General features: G+C 46.0%; 1 protein-coding gene across 4 annotated transcripts in view; it reads left to right on the forward strand.

Moving 5' to 3' along the window:
• The window catches only part of REEP1 (receptor accessory protein 1), a 104,457-nt gene that overhangs the window by 63,897 nt on the left and 22,214 nt on the right, over positions 1–18,346 (forward strand). For 2 of the 4 annotated variants that reach the window (XM_030564616.1, XM_030564615.1), the window contains 2 exons: positions 3,529–3,697; positions 16,245–16,280. In XM_030564616.1, coding sequence (XP_030420476.1) covers positions 3,529–3,697; positions 16,245–16,280 — 205 coding nt within the window. The remainder of the gene's footprint in view (positions 1–3,528; positions 3,698–16,244; positions 16,281–18,346) is intronic. The other 2 variants (XM_030564618.1, XM_030564617.1) reach the window with 1 other exon arrangement.

An 18,346-nucleotide genomic window follows, 5' to 3' on the forward strand; every position in this document is an offset into this window, starting at 1 on the left:
GGCCCAGCTGCAGCCACTTCCCCAATCAAGCCAGCTTTTAGCGTGGCAGCTTTCAAGCCCTCCCAGGCCACTTTTTAAACCCCTCAGGGCAGGAGTGGGTAACCACCCTGCTACAAGCAGTCAGTAGGTTTCCGGTATAGGGTGGTGTTTATGTGACCATCACTTATTAGCACTGTAGTGTCCAGGAAGTGGATCTCTTGTATGGACTGGTCCAGGCTGAGTTTGATGGTGGGATGGAAATTGTTGAAATCGTGGTGGACTTCCTCAACAGCTTCTTTTCCATTGTTTTCATGTTCTCTATGTATATATATATTCCTACTGTATTTTCCACTGCATGCATCCGATGAAGTGGGTTTTAGCCCATGAAAGCTTATGCTCAAATACATTTGTTAGTCTCTAAAGTGCCACAAGTACTCCTTGTTCTTTCTTCTGACATAGTGTGGACCTGGCCCATGTGTCCCCTCTTAAAAGGCTGCAGCAAGTCCGAGAACAAAATTGCTGCTGAATTCTGCAGCCCGAGATAATTTTTAGAAACTTAAAGGTGCAGTAGACTGAAAAGAAAAAAATAGATTGTTACCGTCACCACACAGACACATTGTAAAAGGGCCATTTTTATTCATTTCATGCAGGTGATTCCCCTTCTTCAGCTGCTGGTACCACAAGATGGTACTACAGAAGTCAGCAGAGAATGGCGTTTTCTTTTTGTTAACGTAGAACGCTGTTTTCCAAGCTGTGTTTCATAGAGTACCCTGATGGTTCCCACAGTGAAATACTGTGAGAACCTAGAGGTAGGGGAACCACAGGTTGAGAAAGGAGATGGGTCCCTGAGAGGATTTTTCTGTTATGAAGTGAGCTGTAGGCTGGAAAGTTTAGAAATCACTAATCTAGAAATTATGTAGGGGACCATGTGTGCCACCACATTATGACAGTAGTTCTGAGCACTGATAGGGCACAGTGTCTGGTCCAATTTAAATCTTAGATAGAATCCTTTCAGGGAATTTCTGAGAGCACCAAACACTTTGTGGGATAATAGGTTCAGTTTTCGAGTTACCTCTGTGTGAAGCAGATGAGAGAGGCTGGCAGATTGGTACCTCTGGATTCCTATTCTAGGTGTATCTTAGTACCAGTCCATCCTATTGATATCAATGTATTAGGTGAGCCAGGTTGACTTCACTGTCGTTGTGTTCAATTTACCAGTGGGGAGTATTTCCCACTATTATTTTCTGATCATGAAGGGTGGTTGATTTCCTTATTTAAAACAAACTAATTTTTAATTTTGAACTACAGTATTTTACGGAAGTGTAAGTGTAACCCACACACCTCCTGGGTGTGGTGTTCTGTCCCGTCTAGTGGCACCGAGGCCACTTAGAGAGAGATTAATGAGTCTGCTCTACAGCCTTAGCACAGCCAGTTCGTTTTTAGCTCATGCAGTAGAGGCTTATCTACTAAACTCCAGAGGTCCCAGGTTTGATCCTGCCTGCTGATGAGTGGGGGTTGTTGGTGTTACATACGCACCAAATCACTGTAGTAATACAACTGTAACCATCAGGGTTTGGGTGATTACTATCAAATACCATAGGGTGGTACGTGTGTATAGGTAGGGTGTATGTGTAATATAATCAAGTGTTGTATTTCATCTGGAAATGTGATGTGGGGCATTAAAAAGTGGGATTCTCATGCAGAAGACTTGAATTAGCTTCATACATCTATTGTTGTCTTCTACATCAGGGCCGGATCCAGGCACCAGCTAAGGAAGCTGGTGCTTGGGGCGGCCAATACAAAGGGGTGGCAGTGCGGGAATTTGATGGCGAGTCCCTCAGTCCCAAAGAGGAAGAGAGGCAGCGAAGAACCCGTCGCCGAACTGCCGCCGAAGAAGGGAGCGGCACGATTGAACTGCCGCTGATCAGTTTTTTTTTTTCTTTTCGCAGCTTGGGGCGGCAGAAAACCTGGATCTGGCCCTGTTCTACAGTAGTGTTTTGGGCCCTTACAAGGAAAACTGAAGTGCAAGTGGCATTTGAATCATACAGTATTCCTTATCTGACCATTTGCACCTTAATTTTCTAAGGCATGTCTTTATGGCAAAAGGACAGTATCACGTGCTATTATTTGCCTTATTGTGACCTGACCTCCGTGTGTACTGGTGTCACTCCATTGATTGCAGTGGAGTAACACCTATTTTACAAAAAGAACAGGAGTACTTGTGGCACTTTAGAGACTAACAAATTTATTTGAGCATAAGCTTTCGTGGGCTACAGCCCTCTTCTTCGGATGCCACAAGTACTCCTGTTCTTTTTGCGGATACAGACTAACACGGCTGCTACTCTGAATCCTATTTTACACTGGCACAAGTGAGAATCAGGCCCCCTGTATTTTTAAAAGTAGTTTTCTCTACACTATGCTATAAATATTATCTTAGAGTATTTATTTTTCACCATGTATGCAATTTGGTCACATTTTGAATATCACTCAGTTTAACTAATGACTTCAGGATTTCTTGTGCTAGAAGTATGTTGCGGTGTTTGGGTTACAACAGTGCTGGGGGATGCTGATTTTTAGATGGGATTTTTTTTTATTTATTTATTTTTAAACTGGACTGCATTCCTTTAAGTACCAACCATTCACATAGAAAACCTGTGTTCCTGTCTTTCAGGAATATACCTCCTGTGGCTTGATTTAAAGGTAACCTGCAAAGGGAAGTAAATGAATGTGGGGCCTTTATTGCTTCTTTGTGTGGTATGGAGAAGATCTGGAATGTTTCCTGGTTTTTAAAAGGATTTTGCTGTTACATTAGAAATTCAGATCTTGTCTGCCTTGGAGATGCTCTGAGCAACTGGAGAACTAGTAGGCTGCTGCCATGCAGAAACCATGGAAGTGATTAACTTAGAATGACAGTGATTTTGATCTAGTTGGTTTAAATCTCTATTTGTTTTTTTCATTTTGTCAAACACCTGTTTAAGTCAAACACTTGCTCCTTTCATTAACGTCTGAAGCAGCTTCTAGGGCACACAGCTGAGCCATCTTAAGTTCTCCAGCAAAAGTCTGAAAGACCAGACTTTAGGTCATTGGGGGCACTAAAGAAAAAAGGAAACAGAATTAATTGTTTTACAAACCCATTTTCTCCCCCCTCGGTAGGGGGGAGCATCTCCACTTGATGAATTCCCTCCTCTCCTCCTCCTGAATGACTGCAGTAACATAGGCTACATCGACACTGCAGCACTTGCACCAGTGTAGCACTTGTGGTGAAGATGCTCTAAGCCAAGGGGAGAGAGATCTCCCATCAGCTTAGTAACTCCTCCCTCTGATAGGCAGTAGCTGTATTGGCTGGAGAAGCTCTCCAGCCGACATAGCACAGTCTACACCGGTGCTTAGGTCGGTATAACTTACCAGGGGTGTGGATTAGTCACACCCCTGAGCAATGTATATCTTACATTTCTCAAAAGTAACCTGTAATGTAGACAGAATCTTAGAAGGAATGGGGCTTAAAATGTGTCATGGACTCTGACTTGTGTGTATTGTTTGTTTGACTAGGGTCAAGGGGCCCTGTCTGAGAGACTCAGGAGCTTTAGCATGCAGGACCTCTCAACCATTCGAGAAGAGAGCAGCAGTCCTGTACCTCCTCCAGTCACTGTACGAACAAGCAGCAAACAGAGCAAGCCCAAAACATCCAGAAGTGCATCAGAAAGCACGGGCAGCTCAGGTAAGTCTCAGTATTTTCCTCGGTCTTGTGTTGTTATGTGAAGTTTTTTTCCTCTACTCACTGATCCTCAAAGGGGAGCAACAGAGGAATGCAGGAAGCACTGGCTCAAGGACATGGAGATACACAGATATTGTAATGCTTAAGTTCACAGGATAGCATCACAGCTTAGGGTCAGGGCAATTAAAGGAGGGAGGAAGATTGCTGTGCGATGGCCACCATTTTGTCCGACACCAAGGATTGAACCTTAAACTTCCAGAGGAGAGAAACATGAGTTTCTACAGCTTGAACTAATGCAGTGGCTCTCAACCTTTCCAGACTACCGTACTCATTTCAGGAGTCTGATGTGTCTTGCATACCACAAGTTACACCTCACTTAAAAATTATTTGCTTACAAAATCAGAGCTAAAGATACAAAAGTGTGACAGCACACTGTTACTGAAACATTGCTTACTTTCCTATTTTATAATTATATGGTAAAAGTGAATCAATTGAAATATAAATATTGCACTTATATTTCAGCGTATAGAGCAATATAAATACATCATTGTCTGTATTACATTGTAGTTTGTACTAACTTCGCTAGTGCTTTTTATGTGGTCTGTTGTAAAACTAGGCAAATATCTAGGTAAGTTGATGTACCCCCTGGAAGACCTCTGAGTACCCCCAGGAGTACATGTACCCCTGGTTGAGAACGACTGTTTTAAGGGATCAGGCTCTGGGGCTGGAGAGTGCAGCAGATTCTTATCCTCTGCAGGGCAGCAGAGAGCAGGATGTACGATGCACATTGAACATAGACAAAATAATCCTGCCGCAAGATTGTGTCAATCAGGACAAACATGCTGAGCTGACAGCTGTCATGTACCAGTGGAGTCCAGTGACGGCTGAATGTGGGTGGGTGAAATTGACACTCGCAGTCCATTTATCATAAGGAGTAAAGAGCGTAGGGTAAAATCTTCAAAAGTACTTAAGTGACTTATGCACAAGTTCCATTTTCAGAAATAACTCAGGAACTTAAGTCTCATTGAAAGTCAATGGGACTTAGGCTCCTAATTTTCTTTTGAAAATGGGACTTACGCTTCTATGTCACCTAATTTTGAAAACTGTACCCATTACATGGTGTGTATCTAGTATGAATTAGGTACACCAGTGCCTACCCTGACTGTCCTCTGAATCACCACTGAAATGTACAGTAGATATGACAATCATTTTAAGATACTGCACTATAGACGAAGACAACTCATAAATAACCCCCCTATCAATGTATGTGTAAGGATAGATGCCAAGATTTGAAAGCTATTTATGAGGGATGTTCCGTAAGTGTGGGGGAAGGGAGAGGAATAGCAGCAATTACCTCTGAAATATATTTGATTAGATTCCGCTTCTAGAAGGACAAAGCAGAAAAGCAGCACAAATTTTGCTTTGTCAGAAAAGTGTGGAGGTCAGAAGAGGGAGAGATTTCATTATAAAGATTTTTGCAAGTTCAGATCCAAAATGTGTGGCTTGAGCCATCCCTGCAGATAAATTAATCTGAAAGCTTGTTCGATAGTGGATTGTCCCAGACAATGTTTTCCAGAACTCTTCTATATCACCCTCAGGCCAAAACTCCTGTAACTCCCCTCCTTGATTCTGGGGAGAGGTAAGGTTCTCCTGGAAAGCAGCAGGTTTGTCAGCATTTGGAGGCTGGTCAGTGAAGTGGAAAGTAGAGTTGTCTGAAATCTAGCAATTTCATTTTCTGGAGGGGTCTGTGTAAATGTTTGCTGGGTTTCAGATTTATGTAAATTTGCAACTCCCCCGCCCAAGGTTTGCTTTGAGTACTGGGATCTACCAGTAATGTCTGCTCCTTGGTTACCACCATCATCGTATTTGAGCACCTTACAAATTCTTAAAGTTATAAAACGCAAGGATCTCTGGTGATCTTTTTCCATCCCCCCATTTGTAAGGGTTTGTCTATACACAAACCTACACCAAAATAAATTTGCTTTAAATTCACACTTCTCTTATTCCAGGGCAAGTTTGTGTGTGAACACACTTGGCTCCAATTTGTGTGTCATATTTTGATTTATTAACAGGACACTCTCAATCTGAAATAAGAGGGTTCACAACAACTAACAGGACATTCTTAATCCAAAATAAGTGATCACATGCAGACTTCCACCAAAATAACCAATAAACCTGCTTTAGATATGTGTTTGATTTTGTGGGTAGACCAGCCCTTGTGTTTTATTCTAAAGAGAGTGACACTGGGCTCAGATGAACTCAAACTCACTCAAAATTGCTGATTTTGGCCTGGTTTCACACTGACACCAGACATTTACCTCGGGTCTTCCAAAGATGGGCCCTGGATAACTGAACTGTTCATGAACGGTTCAGCAAAGTTGGGCTGAGTTCAGAGTTCCTCGCAAAAATCAAGGATCCAGGTGATTTGTGTGTTATTTGGTGTTTTGTAATGAAATTTGTAAACAGCATGTGTGTGCAAGTGAGAGGGAGAGAGAGATTTGCCAGTCAGGTGGTACCATGTCTGGAGAGCCATGGACGGGGGTAAGCAGCTGGACTTCCCACCCTACTGCAAACAGAGCGCACTCACACAATGGTGCCCTCTACCTCACAAACATTTATTGTACATCTTTTTATACTGCTGGGTTAGAGCTAAGAGGACTCAGCTGCTCTGACATCAGAAGGAATCAGCAAAAGTATCTCTGCCTCTGTGCACAGTATGTGACAGGGTGACTCAGCTGAAAGGCTTTGCATTCCTGTAAAGGGTCTGAGAACCTGCCAGACAGTTACAGTGACAGCAGTAGCTAGATTACAGGGGACAGCCACAAATCTCCTACAGCTTCAAGAGGATTTACAGAAATCCTGGCCCATGCTAACATATTGTAACATATTGCAAGTGGAACTCCTGCTCTGTGAAGAGAGTTGTTCCAGCCTGGCGTGCACTACTGGGTCCTGCGTTTTTTAAAAGAGAAAATCTAGTTGTTTGGGCACAAGCCTAGAGGCATGGCTACACTTGCAGATGTAGAGCGCTGAGAGTTAAACCCGCCTTCGGAGAGCACAGTAGGGGAAGTTCTACAGTCTGTCCACACTGACAGCTGCCAGTGTGCTGGCGTGGCCCATTTGTGGCACTTGCAGTGGCATTGGGAGTGGTGCATTATGGGCAGCTATCCCAGCATGCAAGTGACTACAATGTGCTTTTAAAATGGGGGGTGGGGTGGGGTGGAGTGTGACAGGGAGTATGTTGTGTGTATGTGGGGGAAGAGAGTGGGTTTTTGGGGGGGCTGAGAGCACGTCAGCATACTGTCTTGTAAGTTCAGACAGCAGCAGACCTCCCCCTCCCCTCTGCCTCTCTCTTTCACGCACAGCGTTCCCAGCTGTCAGAAACGGAGCTTTCAAACCGCATATCTGCATTCCTACAGTGATTCAAAACAGTGACAAGAGTGGCCACTTGACATAGGGGATTATGGGATGTTTCCGGAGGCTGATCAGAGCGCAGTAATGCAAGACCTCGTCCACGCTGGTGCCATGGCGCTCCAGCGAGGGCGCAGCAAACATTATTCCACTCGCCGAGGTGGAGTACCAGGAGTGCTGAAGCCATGGAGTCAGAGCGCTCTGTGTGCCTTGCCAGTGTGGATGGGGAGTGAGCTAGGGCACCCGGGGCTCCTTTATTGCATGGTAACTCGCAAGTGTAGCCAAGCCCTAGGACTTAAGAGACCTGGGTTCAAGTTCTTCCTCCACCACAGACTTCTTGGGTGACCTTGGATATGTCACATAGTCCCAGAGCCTGAAATGTATTTAGGTGCCTTACTCCTAATCGGAGTTAGATGCCTAAATACCCTTTGAGGATCTGGGCCTTAGTGTCTCTATGCCTCAGTGCATCTGTCAAATGGGGATAGTAGCACTTCCCAGAGGTGTTAAATGTTAAAGATTGCAAGGTGCTCAGATACTATGGTAAATACCTTAGCTAGGTTCTTATGTGCTTTTTACTTCAGTGACTGAAATTAATAAAATATGCAATTAACTCCCCCCCAGAAGTTTCTCTTTGGGATCAGTTCCAGTTGTTGGAGGGAGTTTCTGGAGGAGAGTGTGTGTTGTTCCTGAACCGCTTTCTCTGTTGCTAGTAATAACATTCCATCTTGTCACAAGGTCTCAGAGTCCATGGCCCATCCAAATTCCTATTTTGCACGTGGGAGGAAAATTCTCTCTTGAGAAAGCCATGTGTTAGTGTTGCGGGGTGCTCTACTAACCACTGTAGCGCCTCCTTCTGGCTGCATCCAGCTCTGCCTGGCCATCAGCCCTTCCTGCAGTTGCACTCCACTGCTCTCTCTCGGGACTCAAATGTTTGCGCTTCTGGCTTGGCCCTCTGGCCAGGTCACTGTAGTCCTCCCCTTTCCAGGTACTAACAACATCTTCCACAGGATCCCAGGCATAGGCATCAACTCCATGGGTGCTCCAAGGCTGGAGCACCCATGGAAAAAAATAGTGAGCACCCACCAGCTACCTGACAATCAGCTGGTCAGTGGGCCCCATCAATCAGCTTCTACCCTCTCCCCAGCACTTCCTGCCCACCACCAATCAGCTGTTCAGTGGCAGGCAGGAGACACTGGGGGATGCAGAGGAGCCTGTGTGAGAAGAGGCAGAGCAAGGGCATGGCACACTTTGGGGAGGGTAGAGGAAGAGTCAGGGTAGGAGCAGAGCCTCAGGGGATGGACAGGAAGATTCAGAGCAAGGGTGGGGCCTTGGGGCAGGGTCTCAGAGCAGGGGTGGAGCACCGCCAGGAAAAACTGAAAGTCAGCACCTGTGGTCCTAGGCAGTCCTGAAGTCCACTGCCCTGGCTAAGTGATTCCCTCAGTGACTGGGATGAATGGTCTCAGACAGTTTTCAAGATCACTGCCCTCATTCAGTGTCTGGTAGGGAAACCCAGGCCTACCCCCTACACTGGGTTCCAGTCCAGGGGCCCTGTCTCCTGCAGCTGAGGTCTGTACTACCTCAAACCAACCTGCCACCCCCCCTGCACTACTTACCTTGCCTATCCCAGGCTCATATTCACTACCATAGCTAAACCCCACTCTCCTAGCTCTGCTAGACAAACCCTTCCTTTTTGGTTCAACCTCCTTTCCCTCTCATATCCCAGAGAGCCCACTTTCTGATACCAGCTCCCTGGTTTTATGGACACCCCTCCTGTTGCTCCACAGGTGAGCTTTCTGCTTCTCTTAATTAGGGCTCTGTAAATATCCCCCAGCGTGTGGCCTCAGAGGTTAATTGGCCCACCTGGCCTATGTTATCCCCTTCTACAAGTGTGGGGAACACACCCCATCATGGTTAGTCTTTCTAAAACCTTTACGTTGTTTCCTCCGCCTGGCACCATCTGCCTTTTGCCTACATTACTCGTGGATCAACAGGCAATTGATTTAAACCAGCTCTATGTTGCTTCAGTGAAGAGGTGGCTGCTAAACAATTTTCTGCAGTTTAATAGTAATACAAATGGCTCCATGCATCACTAAGGCACTGAGGGCCCAATCCCATAGATGCCTAGAGTGTGTCTAGACTGCACTCAAACACCCACGGCTGGCCTGTGTCATCTGACTCAGGCTCAGGCTATGGGCTGTAGAATTGCCATGTAGACATTTGGGCTCGGGCTGGAGCTTGTACTCTGGGACCCCGTGGGAGGGGAGAATGTCTACACTGCAATCTAAGCCCAGGGTTAGTAGAATTCAAGTTAACAGACCCTGGGTTTGTTACCTCATTTGTAACCCCAGGTTAGGAATTGTTGAAACCTGGGTCCAAGCCTGGGGCTCCAGTGTCTGTGATGCGTTATGCGAGCTCAAGTCCAACCACTCATATCCCAGACTTCCTAGTGCCCTCACAAAACATGGCCACTCTAGCCCTTTGTTTGTGGTGCAGTGTGGGAAAACTTGACTATCTATCAAATTTGACGATCCAGAGGACAAAGAAAGTTGGTCCATGGCACCATGGGATACTTTTGGCAGACTCTCAAAGCATGAGTCTAGCGAGGCTGCATCTACACTGCAAAGAAAATAGGGCTTAAACCCTGGGTCCCAGCTTGATTCAGGTTTGGACCCTCCACCCTATAGGTCCTGGACTGGATCTGAGCCCCAGGTTAGCACAATTTGTGTGTAGATGGAAGGGAGATTGGCTCGAGCCTGAGTTTGAACCCTGGGCTTACATTGCAGTGTAGACATACACTTAGGTTTAGTCTACACCTAAAACTTAGGTTGACTTATCTGCATTGCTTGGGGCCAGTGGCACTGGAACCTTTTTACAGTGGGGGTGCTGAAAGCCAGTGGTCCCCAAAATTTTTACCTTGAACCCCCTCTGACCCGGGTCCGTGCCCCCTCTCCCCAAAGCTCAGGCCAGGACTGGCTGTGGCTTGTCGGTGAGAGGGGACGCGGACAGGGGTAAGGGGTGTGACAGACCCAGACCAGTGGGGTACAGGAGTCTGGTAAAGGGCAAGCATACTGGTCACTGGATGAGTAGTTTTCTGTTCCCTGAGTGACCAGAGCAGGGGCTGCAATAGAGTCATCAGGAACCTGCTAGAACCAATTAAGACTGGCAGGATAATTAAGACACCTGGAGCCAATTAAGAAACTGCTAGAATCATTTAGGACAGGCTAGATAATCAGAGCATCTGAGTTTAAAAAGGACCTCACTTCAGTCTGTGGTGTGCATGTGAGGACTGAGAGTGAGAAGACATATTGCTGGAGGACTGAGGAGTACAAGCATTATCAGGCACCAGGAGGAAGGTCTTGTGGTGAGGATAAAGAAAGTGTGTGGAGGAGGCCATGGGGAAGTAGCCCAGGGAGTTGTAGCTGTTGTGCAGCTGTTCCAGGAGGCACTCTAGACAGCTGTAGTCCACAGGGCCCTGGGCTGGAACCCGAAGTAGAAAGTGGGCCCAGGTTCCCCCCCAAACCTCCCAACTTCTGACCAGACAGAAGAGGAATTGACCTGGACTGTGGCTTGTACCAGTGGGGAAGGTCTCTGGGCTGTTTCCTGACCCACATGGTGAATCTGTGAGGTGAGCAAATCTGCCAATAAGCGCAGGACCCACCAAGGTAGAGGAGGAACTTTGTCACAGGGGGCTGAGGCTGGGACCACAGCTAGGGGTGGGTCCTACAGCTGGGACCCTGGGTGTGGGGCCAGGAGCAGAGCCCCAGGTGTGGGGCCGGTGGCAGCCAGGTGCAGGGCTAGGAGTGGAGCCCCGGTCACGAAGCTGGCAGCTCCAGGACTAGGCTGATGGAAGATTTCTTCCTTAGATCTTGCTACTGCCTCTAAATGGGGTAAATTTCCTGCAGTGATGGAAACCCCACTTCCTTTGCTGTGGTAAGCGTCTAAACTACAGCCCTGTAGCAGTGTAGCTGCAGCTGTGCCATTGTAGCACTTGTAGTATAGACAGCAAAGAGTCCTGTGGCACCATATAGATTAACAGACATTTTGGAGCATGAGCTTTTGTGGGTGAATACCCACTTAGACACAGCCTTAGGGCTAGACTCTCCAAGCCACTTGGGGCAATAAGGGAGGTTACAGCCTCCCTCGCTTGCCTGGTTGGCCCTGCTCTGATGGTGACTGGCTGTGGGGAGGGATAATTCACCCAAGCAGGAGTGTTTTCCCTGATAGTCCCCACCATGGAGGAGGGTGGGGATTGAGAGGAGGTCTGACTCCATCCCCCTTCTCCTCTCGTTGGCCAAAGTAGGTGACTGGATGCACAGGGGGATGTAAGCTGCTCCACGAAAATGGGTGGTGGGGTTGAGAGCCACAGCCCGTTATCTGCTTTCCTGGCACAGCACAGCTACATGTGACATTGCCTGCAGACAGTCATGTGACAGTCTAGCCCGTAGGCTGGGGAGTAACTGTGTTCCAGTGTGGAGGGCCCATTGAAGTCATGACATGTATCTGCTTATGTGAGTACATTTATTCCAGGGTGTATCCTTTGTCTGCCTCTTGCCCCAATAAAGAGGCACATCGGGGTTGGGCTGGGATCACGGCAGAGCTCATGACCCGACCTCTTATAGACTCATAGACTCAAGGACTGGAAGGGACCTTGAGAGGTCATAGAGTCCAGTCCCCTGCCCTCATGGCAGGACCAAATACTGTCTAGACCATCCCTAATAGACATTTATCTAACCTACTCTTAAATATCTCCAGAGATGGAGATTCCACAACTTCCCTAGGCAATCTATTCCAGTGTTTAACTACCCTGACAGTTAAGAACTTTTTCCTAATGTCCAACCTAAATCTCCCTTGCTGCAGTTTAAGCCCATTGCTTCTTGTTCTATCATTGGAGGCTAAGGTGAACAAGTTTTCTCCCTCCTCCTGATGATACCCTTTTAGATACCTGAAAACTGCTATCATGTCCCCTCTCGGTCTTCTCTTTTCCAAACTAAACAAACCCAATTCCTTCAGCCTTCCTTCATAGGTCATGTTCTCAAGACCTTTAATCATTCTTGTTGCTCTTCTCTGGACCCTCTCCAATTTCTCCACATCTTTCTTGAAATGCGGTGCCCAGAACTGGACACAATACTCCAGTGGAGGCCTAACCAGCGCAGAGTAAAGCGGAAGAATGACTTCTCGTGTCTTGTTTACAACACACCTGTTAATGCATCCCAGAATCATGTTTGCTTTTTTTGCAATGGTATCACACTGTTGACTCATATTAAGCTTATGGTCTACTATGACCCCTAGATCTCTTTCTGCCATACTCCTTCCTAGACAGTCTCTTCCCATTCTGTATGTGTGAAACTGATTGTTCCTTCCTAGGTGGAGCACTTGGCATTTATCTTTATTGAACTTCATCCTGTTTACCTCAGACCATTTCTCCAATTTGTCCAGATCATTTTGAATTTTGACCCTGTCCTCCAAAGCAGTTGCAATCCCTCCCAGTTTGGTATCATTCGCAAACTTAATAAGCGTACTTTCTATGCCAACATCTAAATCGTTGATGAAGATATTGAACAGAACCGGTCCCAAAACAGACCCCTGCGGAACCCCACTTGTTATACCTTTCCAGCAGGATTGGGAGCCATTAACAACTACTCTCTGAGTACGGTTATCCAGCCAGTTATGCACCCACCTTATAGTAGCCCCATCTAAATTGTACTTTCCTAGTTTATCTATAAGAATATCATGCGAGACGGTATCAAATGCCTTACTAAAGTCTAGGTATATCACATCCACCGCTTCTCCCTTATCCACAAGGCTCGTTATCCTATCAAAGAACGCTATCAGATTAGTTTGACACGATTTGTTCTTTACAAATCCATGCTGGCTATTCCCTGTCACCTTACCACCTTCCAAGTGTTTGCAGATGATTTCTTTGATTACCTGCTCCATTATCTTCCCTGGCACAGAAGTTAAACTAACTGGTCTGTAGTTTCCTGGGTTGTTTTTATTTCCCTTTTTATAGATGGGCACTATATTTGCCCCCTTCCAGTCTTCTGGAATCTCCCCCGTCTCCCATGATTTCCCAAAGATAATAGCTAGAGGCTCAGATACCTCCTCTATTAACTCCTTGAGTATTCTAGGATGCATTTCATCAGGCCCTGGTGACTTGCAGGCATCTAACTTTTCTAAGTGATTTTTTACTTGCTCTTTTTTTATTTTATCTTCTAAACCTACCCTCTTCCCGTAAGCATTCACTATACTAGACATTCCTTCAGACTTCTCAGTGAAGACTGAAACAAAGAAGTCATTAAGCATCTCTGCCATTTCCAAGTCTCCCGTTACTGTTTCCCCCTCCTCATTGAGCAGTGGGCCTATCCTGTCCTTGGTCTTCCTCTTGTTTCTAATGTATTGATAAAAAGTCTTCTTGTTTCCCTTTATTCCCATAGCTAGTTTGAGTTCATTTTGTGCCTTTGCTTTTCTAATCTTGCCTCTGCATTCCTGTGTTGTTTGCCTATATTCATCCTTCGTGATCTGACCTAGTTTCCATTTTTTATGACGCCTTTTTATTTTGTAGGTCACGCAAGATCTCAAGGGTAAGCCAAGGTGGTCTTTTGCCACATTTTCTATCTTTCCTACACAGTGGAATAACTTGCTTTTGGGCCCTTAATAGTGTCCCTTTGGAAAAACTGCCAACTTTCCTCAGTTGTTTTTCCCCTCAGTCTTAATTCCCATGGGACCTTACCTATCAGCTCTCTGAGCTTACCAAAATCCGCCTTCCTGAAATCCATTGTCTCTATTCTGCTGTACTCCCTTCTACCCTTCCTTAGAATTGCAAATTCTATGATTTCATGATCACTTCACCCAAGCTTCCTTCTACTTTCAAATTCTCAACAAGTTCCTCCCTGTTTGTTAAAATCAAGTCTAGAACAGCTTCCCCCCCAGTAGCTTTTTCAACTTTCTGAAATAAAAAGTTGTCTGCAATGCAGTCCAGGAACTTATTGGATAGTCTGTGCCCCGCGGTGTTATTTTCCCAACATATATCTGGATAGTTGAAGTCCCCCATCACCACCAAATCTTGGGCTTTGGATGATTTTGTTAGTTGTTTGAAAAAAGCCTCATCCACCTCTTCCACCTGATTAGATGGCCTGTAGTAGACCCCCAGCACGACATCACCTGTGTTTTTTACCCCTTTTAGCCTAACCCAGAGACTCTCCACCCTTCCGTCTCCTATGTCCATCTCCACCTCAGTCCAAGTGTGTACATTTTTAATATATAAGGCAACACCTCCTCCCTTTTTCCCCTGTCTATCCTTCCTGAGCAAACTATACCCATCCACACCAACATTCCAGTCGTGTATATTATCCCACCAAGTTTCAGTAATGCAAATAATGTCATAGTTGTATTTATTTATTAGCACTTCCAGTTCTTCCTGCTTATTACCCATACTTCTTGCATTCTTTGGCAGAAGAGACCTAGCACCAGCAATGTATGTTAGAGCAGGATTCTTTCTGTTCTAACTTTGTGCTGGCGCCAGGTAGCCCTGAACTGGGAAGATGCAGCTGACTCCCTGAGGCCACCAGTGCTCTGCAAAGTGGCCAGATTGGGGTTTTCTTGTAACTTCTCAAACTAAGGATTTGCAGAACAGACTCTCTAGGTGCATGACAAATTAGTCATTTGAGTGTTCCTAAACTTCGGTGCATCTACTAACCACAACGACTCTGGGAGTGAACCTATGATGGGGTGGGGGTTGGGGGAAATATGTCTGTTACATGAACTAAGATACATATTGGGAAAATAAACCCCCTTGAAAAGATTATTTGTAAGTGAGATAAGAACTGCTGTTCTTCACTCTTCCTGCTATTTGTTTTTTAGGCAGCAGCATGGTGAGGTTAAGCAGAGCCTTAGGAACTGAGTTTAGGGCTTGGTTCTGATCTAATCTATGTATCCCATAGTTTCATCCTGCCCCCCTTCACCGTAGTACCTGACTGCCTTCTGTGTAAAATCAATAGCAAGTCCCTAGCAGACTTCATGGAGTCTCTGGCACCTCTCTTTTACACTGGTTTTACACTGACATTGACTTGAGTGGAGTGACTCCTGATTTGTGCTGGTCCGAAACAAGAATCGGGCCCTCAGTGATCAGATGGCTCAATGGATCAAACCTTGCTTTCCCAAAGCCATTTCCTTGTAGTGCCAATGTGTATCTTCTCCATGTATAGGGATCAGTTGAGGGCATATTTTGTAAGGACCAGACTGGGAGCAATTTCTCAGAAGTTTTAAAAGACAGGTGCCATTTGCCTGCAGGTGAAGCTCACAACTTTTGAGTTACCAGAGCCTTGGGACTGAAGGATTCTATAAAACTCCCTGGACCATCTTCATCCCAAGTGTAACACCACTGAAGTACAGCCTGTTGTGTCCTTCTGAGATAGAGATTTAGACACTCTGTCCATGTCTGATTTGCAGTGATAGTAATGACCGTTCTGATGTAATGCTCAGAAGCTGGGTGAACGACTAAACTAATGCTGCCAACATAACTCCTCTGTAAATCTATTGAATTAAGTAGATCTGTAAGGATGCAAACCCTATATTATGGAACTGTGCGGTTATTCTCATATAACCTCCACATGCTATGTGGAGCGTGGCTTATTCAGTCTTACAGAGACTGTTAAAGGCTTGTCAGAGGGCAGTGTTGTCTAGTGGTCTGAGCACAGGGCTGGGAGCCCGGAACTTCTGTACATAACTTCCGCTCTACCACTCCCTACCTGCTGTGGCCTTCAGTAGAGCATTTAACATCTCTTTGTCCCCGCATTGGTAAATGGAGATGGTAACACTTGTCTACCTCACAAGACCCGGATCGGCGGGTAGTGATTGATCTACTGGGAATCAATTTATCGCATCTAGTGTAGACACGATAAATCAATCCTCGATCGCTCTGCCATCGACTCCTGTACTCCACCGTGCTGAGAGGTGGAAGCGGAGTTGACAGGGGAGTGGCGGCAATTGACCCCGCAACGTGAGGACATGAAGTAAGTCGACCTAAGATACATTGACTTCAGCTACGCTATTCTTGTAGCTGAAGTTGCGTATATACAAGCGCTTTGTAAGTATTGTTGTTGATGCAGCACGGTTGAGTCTTAACGCTCAGCTCCTCTTTCAGTTTGCTCATGTTGTTCGGTGTGCCGAATCCTCAGAGGTGAGTGCTGGATTCTACGCATCCCTTGTGAGCACGGCTGCGTTCGCCTGCGACGTCTTGTGATTCTTATTCTTGCTCCCTGGGCTTCCTAACAAAGAGGACAAATGAATAAGGCTGGGGCAACAATGAATGAGTTTGTAACTGTGAAAAATGAGACTCGGGGCTGCACTATGTGTTTCCTTGCTAACCATGCGTTGCAATGAACTCTTCCCTTCAACTTACTGACCCGCATTACAGAGGCCGTGGAGTGCTTTGACTTCAGCCCTGTGGATATTGGGGTGTTTTGTGCCACTGTTGCTACACTAGTGCAGATCCCCAGCATAGATACATTGTGCTGATGTAAGATAGGGATCACTCCGCTGTAACTAAGCGAGAGTAAATTACCAGGGTATATCATACCAGTCCCAGCCTAATGCTGCACTGGTGCTAGGGGTTTGCACAGATGTCACTACATAGATGCATTTACACCAGTACAGATTTCTCTAAAGTAGGCCTGGTCTATACCTAAAACTGGGGTTGACCTTGCTACATGGCTCAGGGCTATGAAAAAGTCACACCTGTGTGACATTGTTAAGCTGACCTAACTTCTGGTTTAGACACTGGTAGGTCAGTGGAAGAATGCCAACCTAGCTACCACTTTTCAGGGCATGTCTACACTACAAACTTTTGCCGACACAAGTAACGTTGGCAGTTACTTTAATCCTTGTGTGCATGCAAACTTTGCTTCTTGCATCAGTGCTGCGTGTACTTAGTAGGGGTGTTTTTGTCAATGCACAATGTGGTTCACTGTGTTAGGTATCCCAGAGTGCAACTTGCCGCCATTCAGCTCCCTGACTCTTTGCGAAGTTTTGGCAAAGGGTGGGGCAGAAATGAGTTGCACAGGGTTAAGTGGAACTGCAGGGTCAAGCTCCTATCCTGTAGTGCCATCTTTATCCCATAATTTTTGCACCTATTTTGAAAATACCATGAACCTGCGTGGGACCTGTCACTGTCTGCCATCTCCGACAGAAGCATGGAGTCTGCACAGCTTTGCACAGTGATCATGAACATTGCAAGCACAGGATGCACGATCCACCAGTATTTGCAGAACCACAAGAAGCACCGTGGGGAACATGATGATTTCCTAGAGGTCAGATTGCTGTAGGATGTGACAAGAACCAATTCAAGGTTGGTGGTGGTAGTAGCAGAGCAGCTGGAAATGGCAGTGCGCCACTTCTGGGCCTGAGAAATGAGCACTGACTGTTGGGTTCACATTGGAATGCAGGCTTGGGATGACAAGCAGTGGCTGCAGAACTTACAGATGCGCAAGGCCACATTCCTGCATCTCCAACCCAGGGACACCAGAATGAGAGCTGCTCTGACAGTGGAGAAGCGAGTGGCGATTGCACTGTGGCAACTTGCAATACTGGATTGCTACCAGTGGGAAATCATTTGGGGGTTGGAAAATGCACTGTGGGGCTGTTGTCATTCAAATGTGCAGGGCCATTAACCATCTCCTGCTATGCAGGACTGTGACTCTAGGCAATGTGCAGGGTATAATGAATGGATTTGCAGCAGTGGGGTTCCCGAACTGAAGTGGAGCAATAGACAGCATGCATATCCTTATTTGGCACCAGACCACCTTGCCACAGAGTACATCAATAGAAATGGCTACTTCTTGGTGGTTATGCAAGTGCTGGTGGATGTATCTGTGACACTCTGAGTACCTGTTCCAGACCTGAAGAGCTCTGTGTAAGCTCAAAAGCATGTCTCTCTCACTGACGGAAGTTGGTCCAATGGAAGATATTAGCTCACCCACCTTGTCTCTCTAATGTCCTTGGACCGGCAGGGCTATGATAACACTGCGTACAACAATGGAAATTATTTATCCTCATTTAGCACACACATTGTGTTCAATGCTGTACAAGATGCAAGAATAAATATAGTCTCAACCCCAAAGAGTTTATAGGCTTGTCTACACTAGAAAAATTAGAAGCCACTTTGTAGCCATTATATAATAATAATTATATAATGCCTGCATCTGTAACTTTCACTCCATGCATCTGAAGAAGTGGGTTTTTATCCAT

Source organism: Gopherus evgoodei, chromosome 5 (assembly GCF_007399415.2).
Source record: "Gopherus evgoodei ecotype Sinaloan lineage chromosome 5, rGopEvg1_v1.p, whole genome shotgun sequence".
Taxonomy (NCBI): Eukaryota; Metazoa; Chordata; order Testudines; family Testudinidae; genus Gopherus; species Gopherus evgoodei.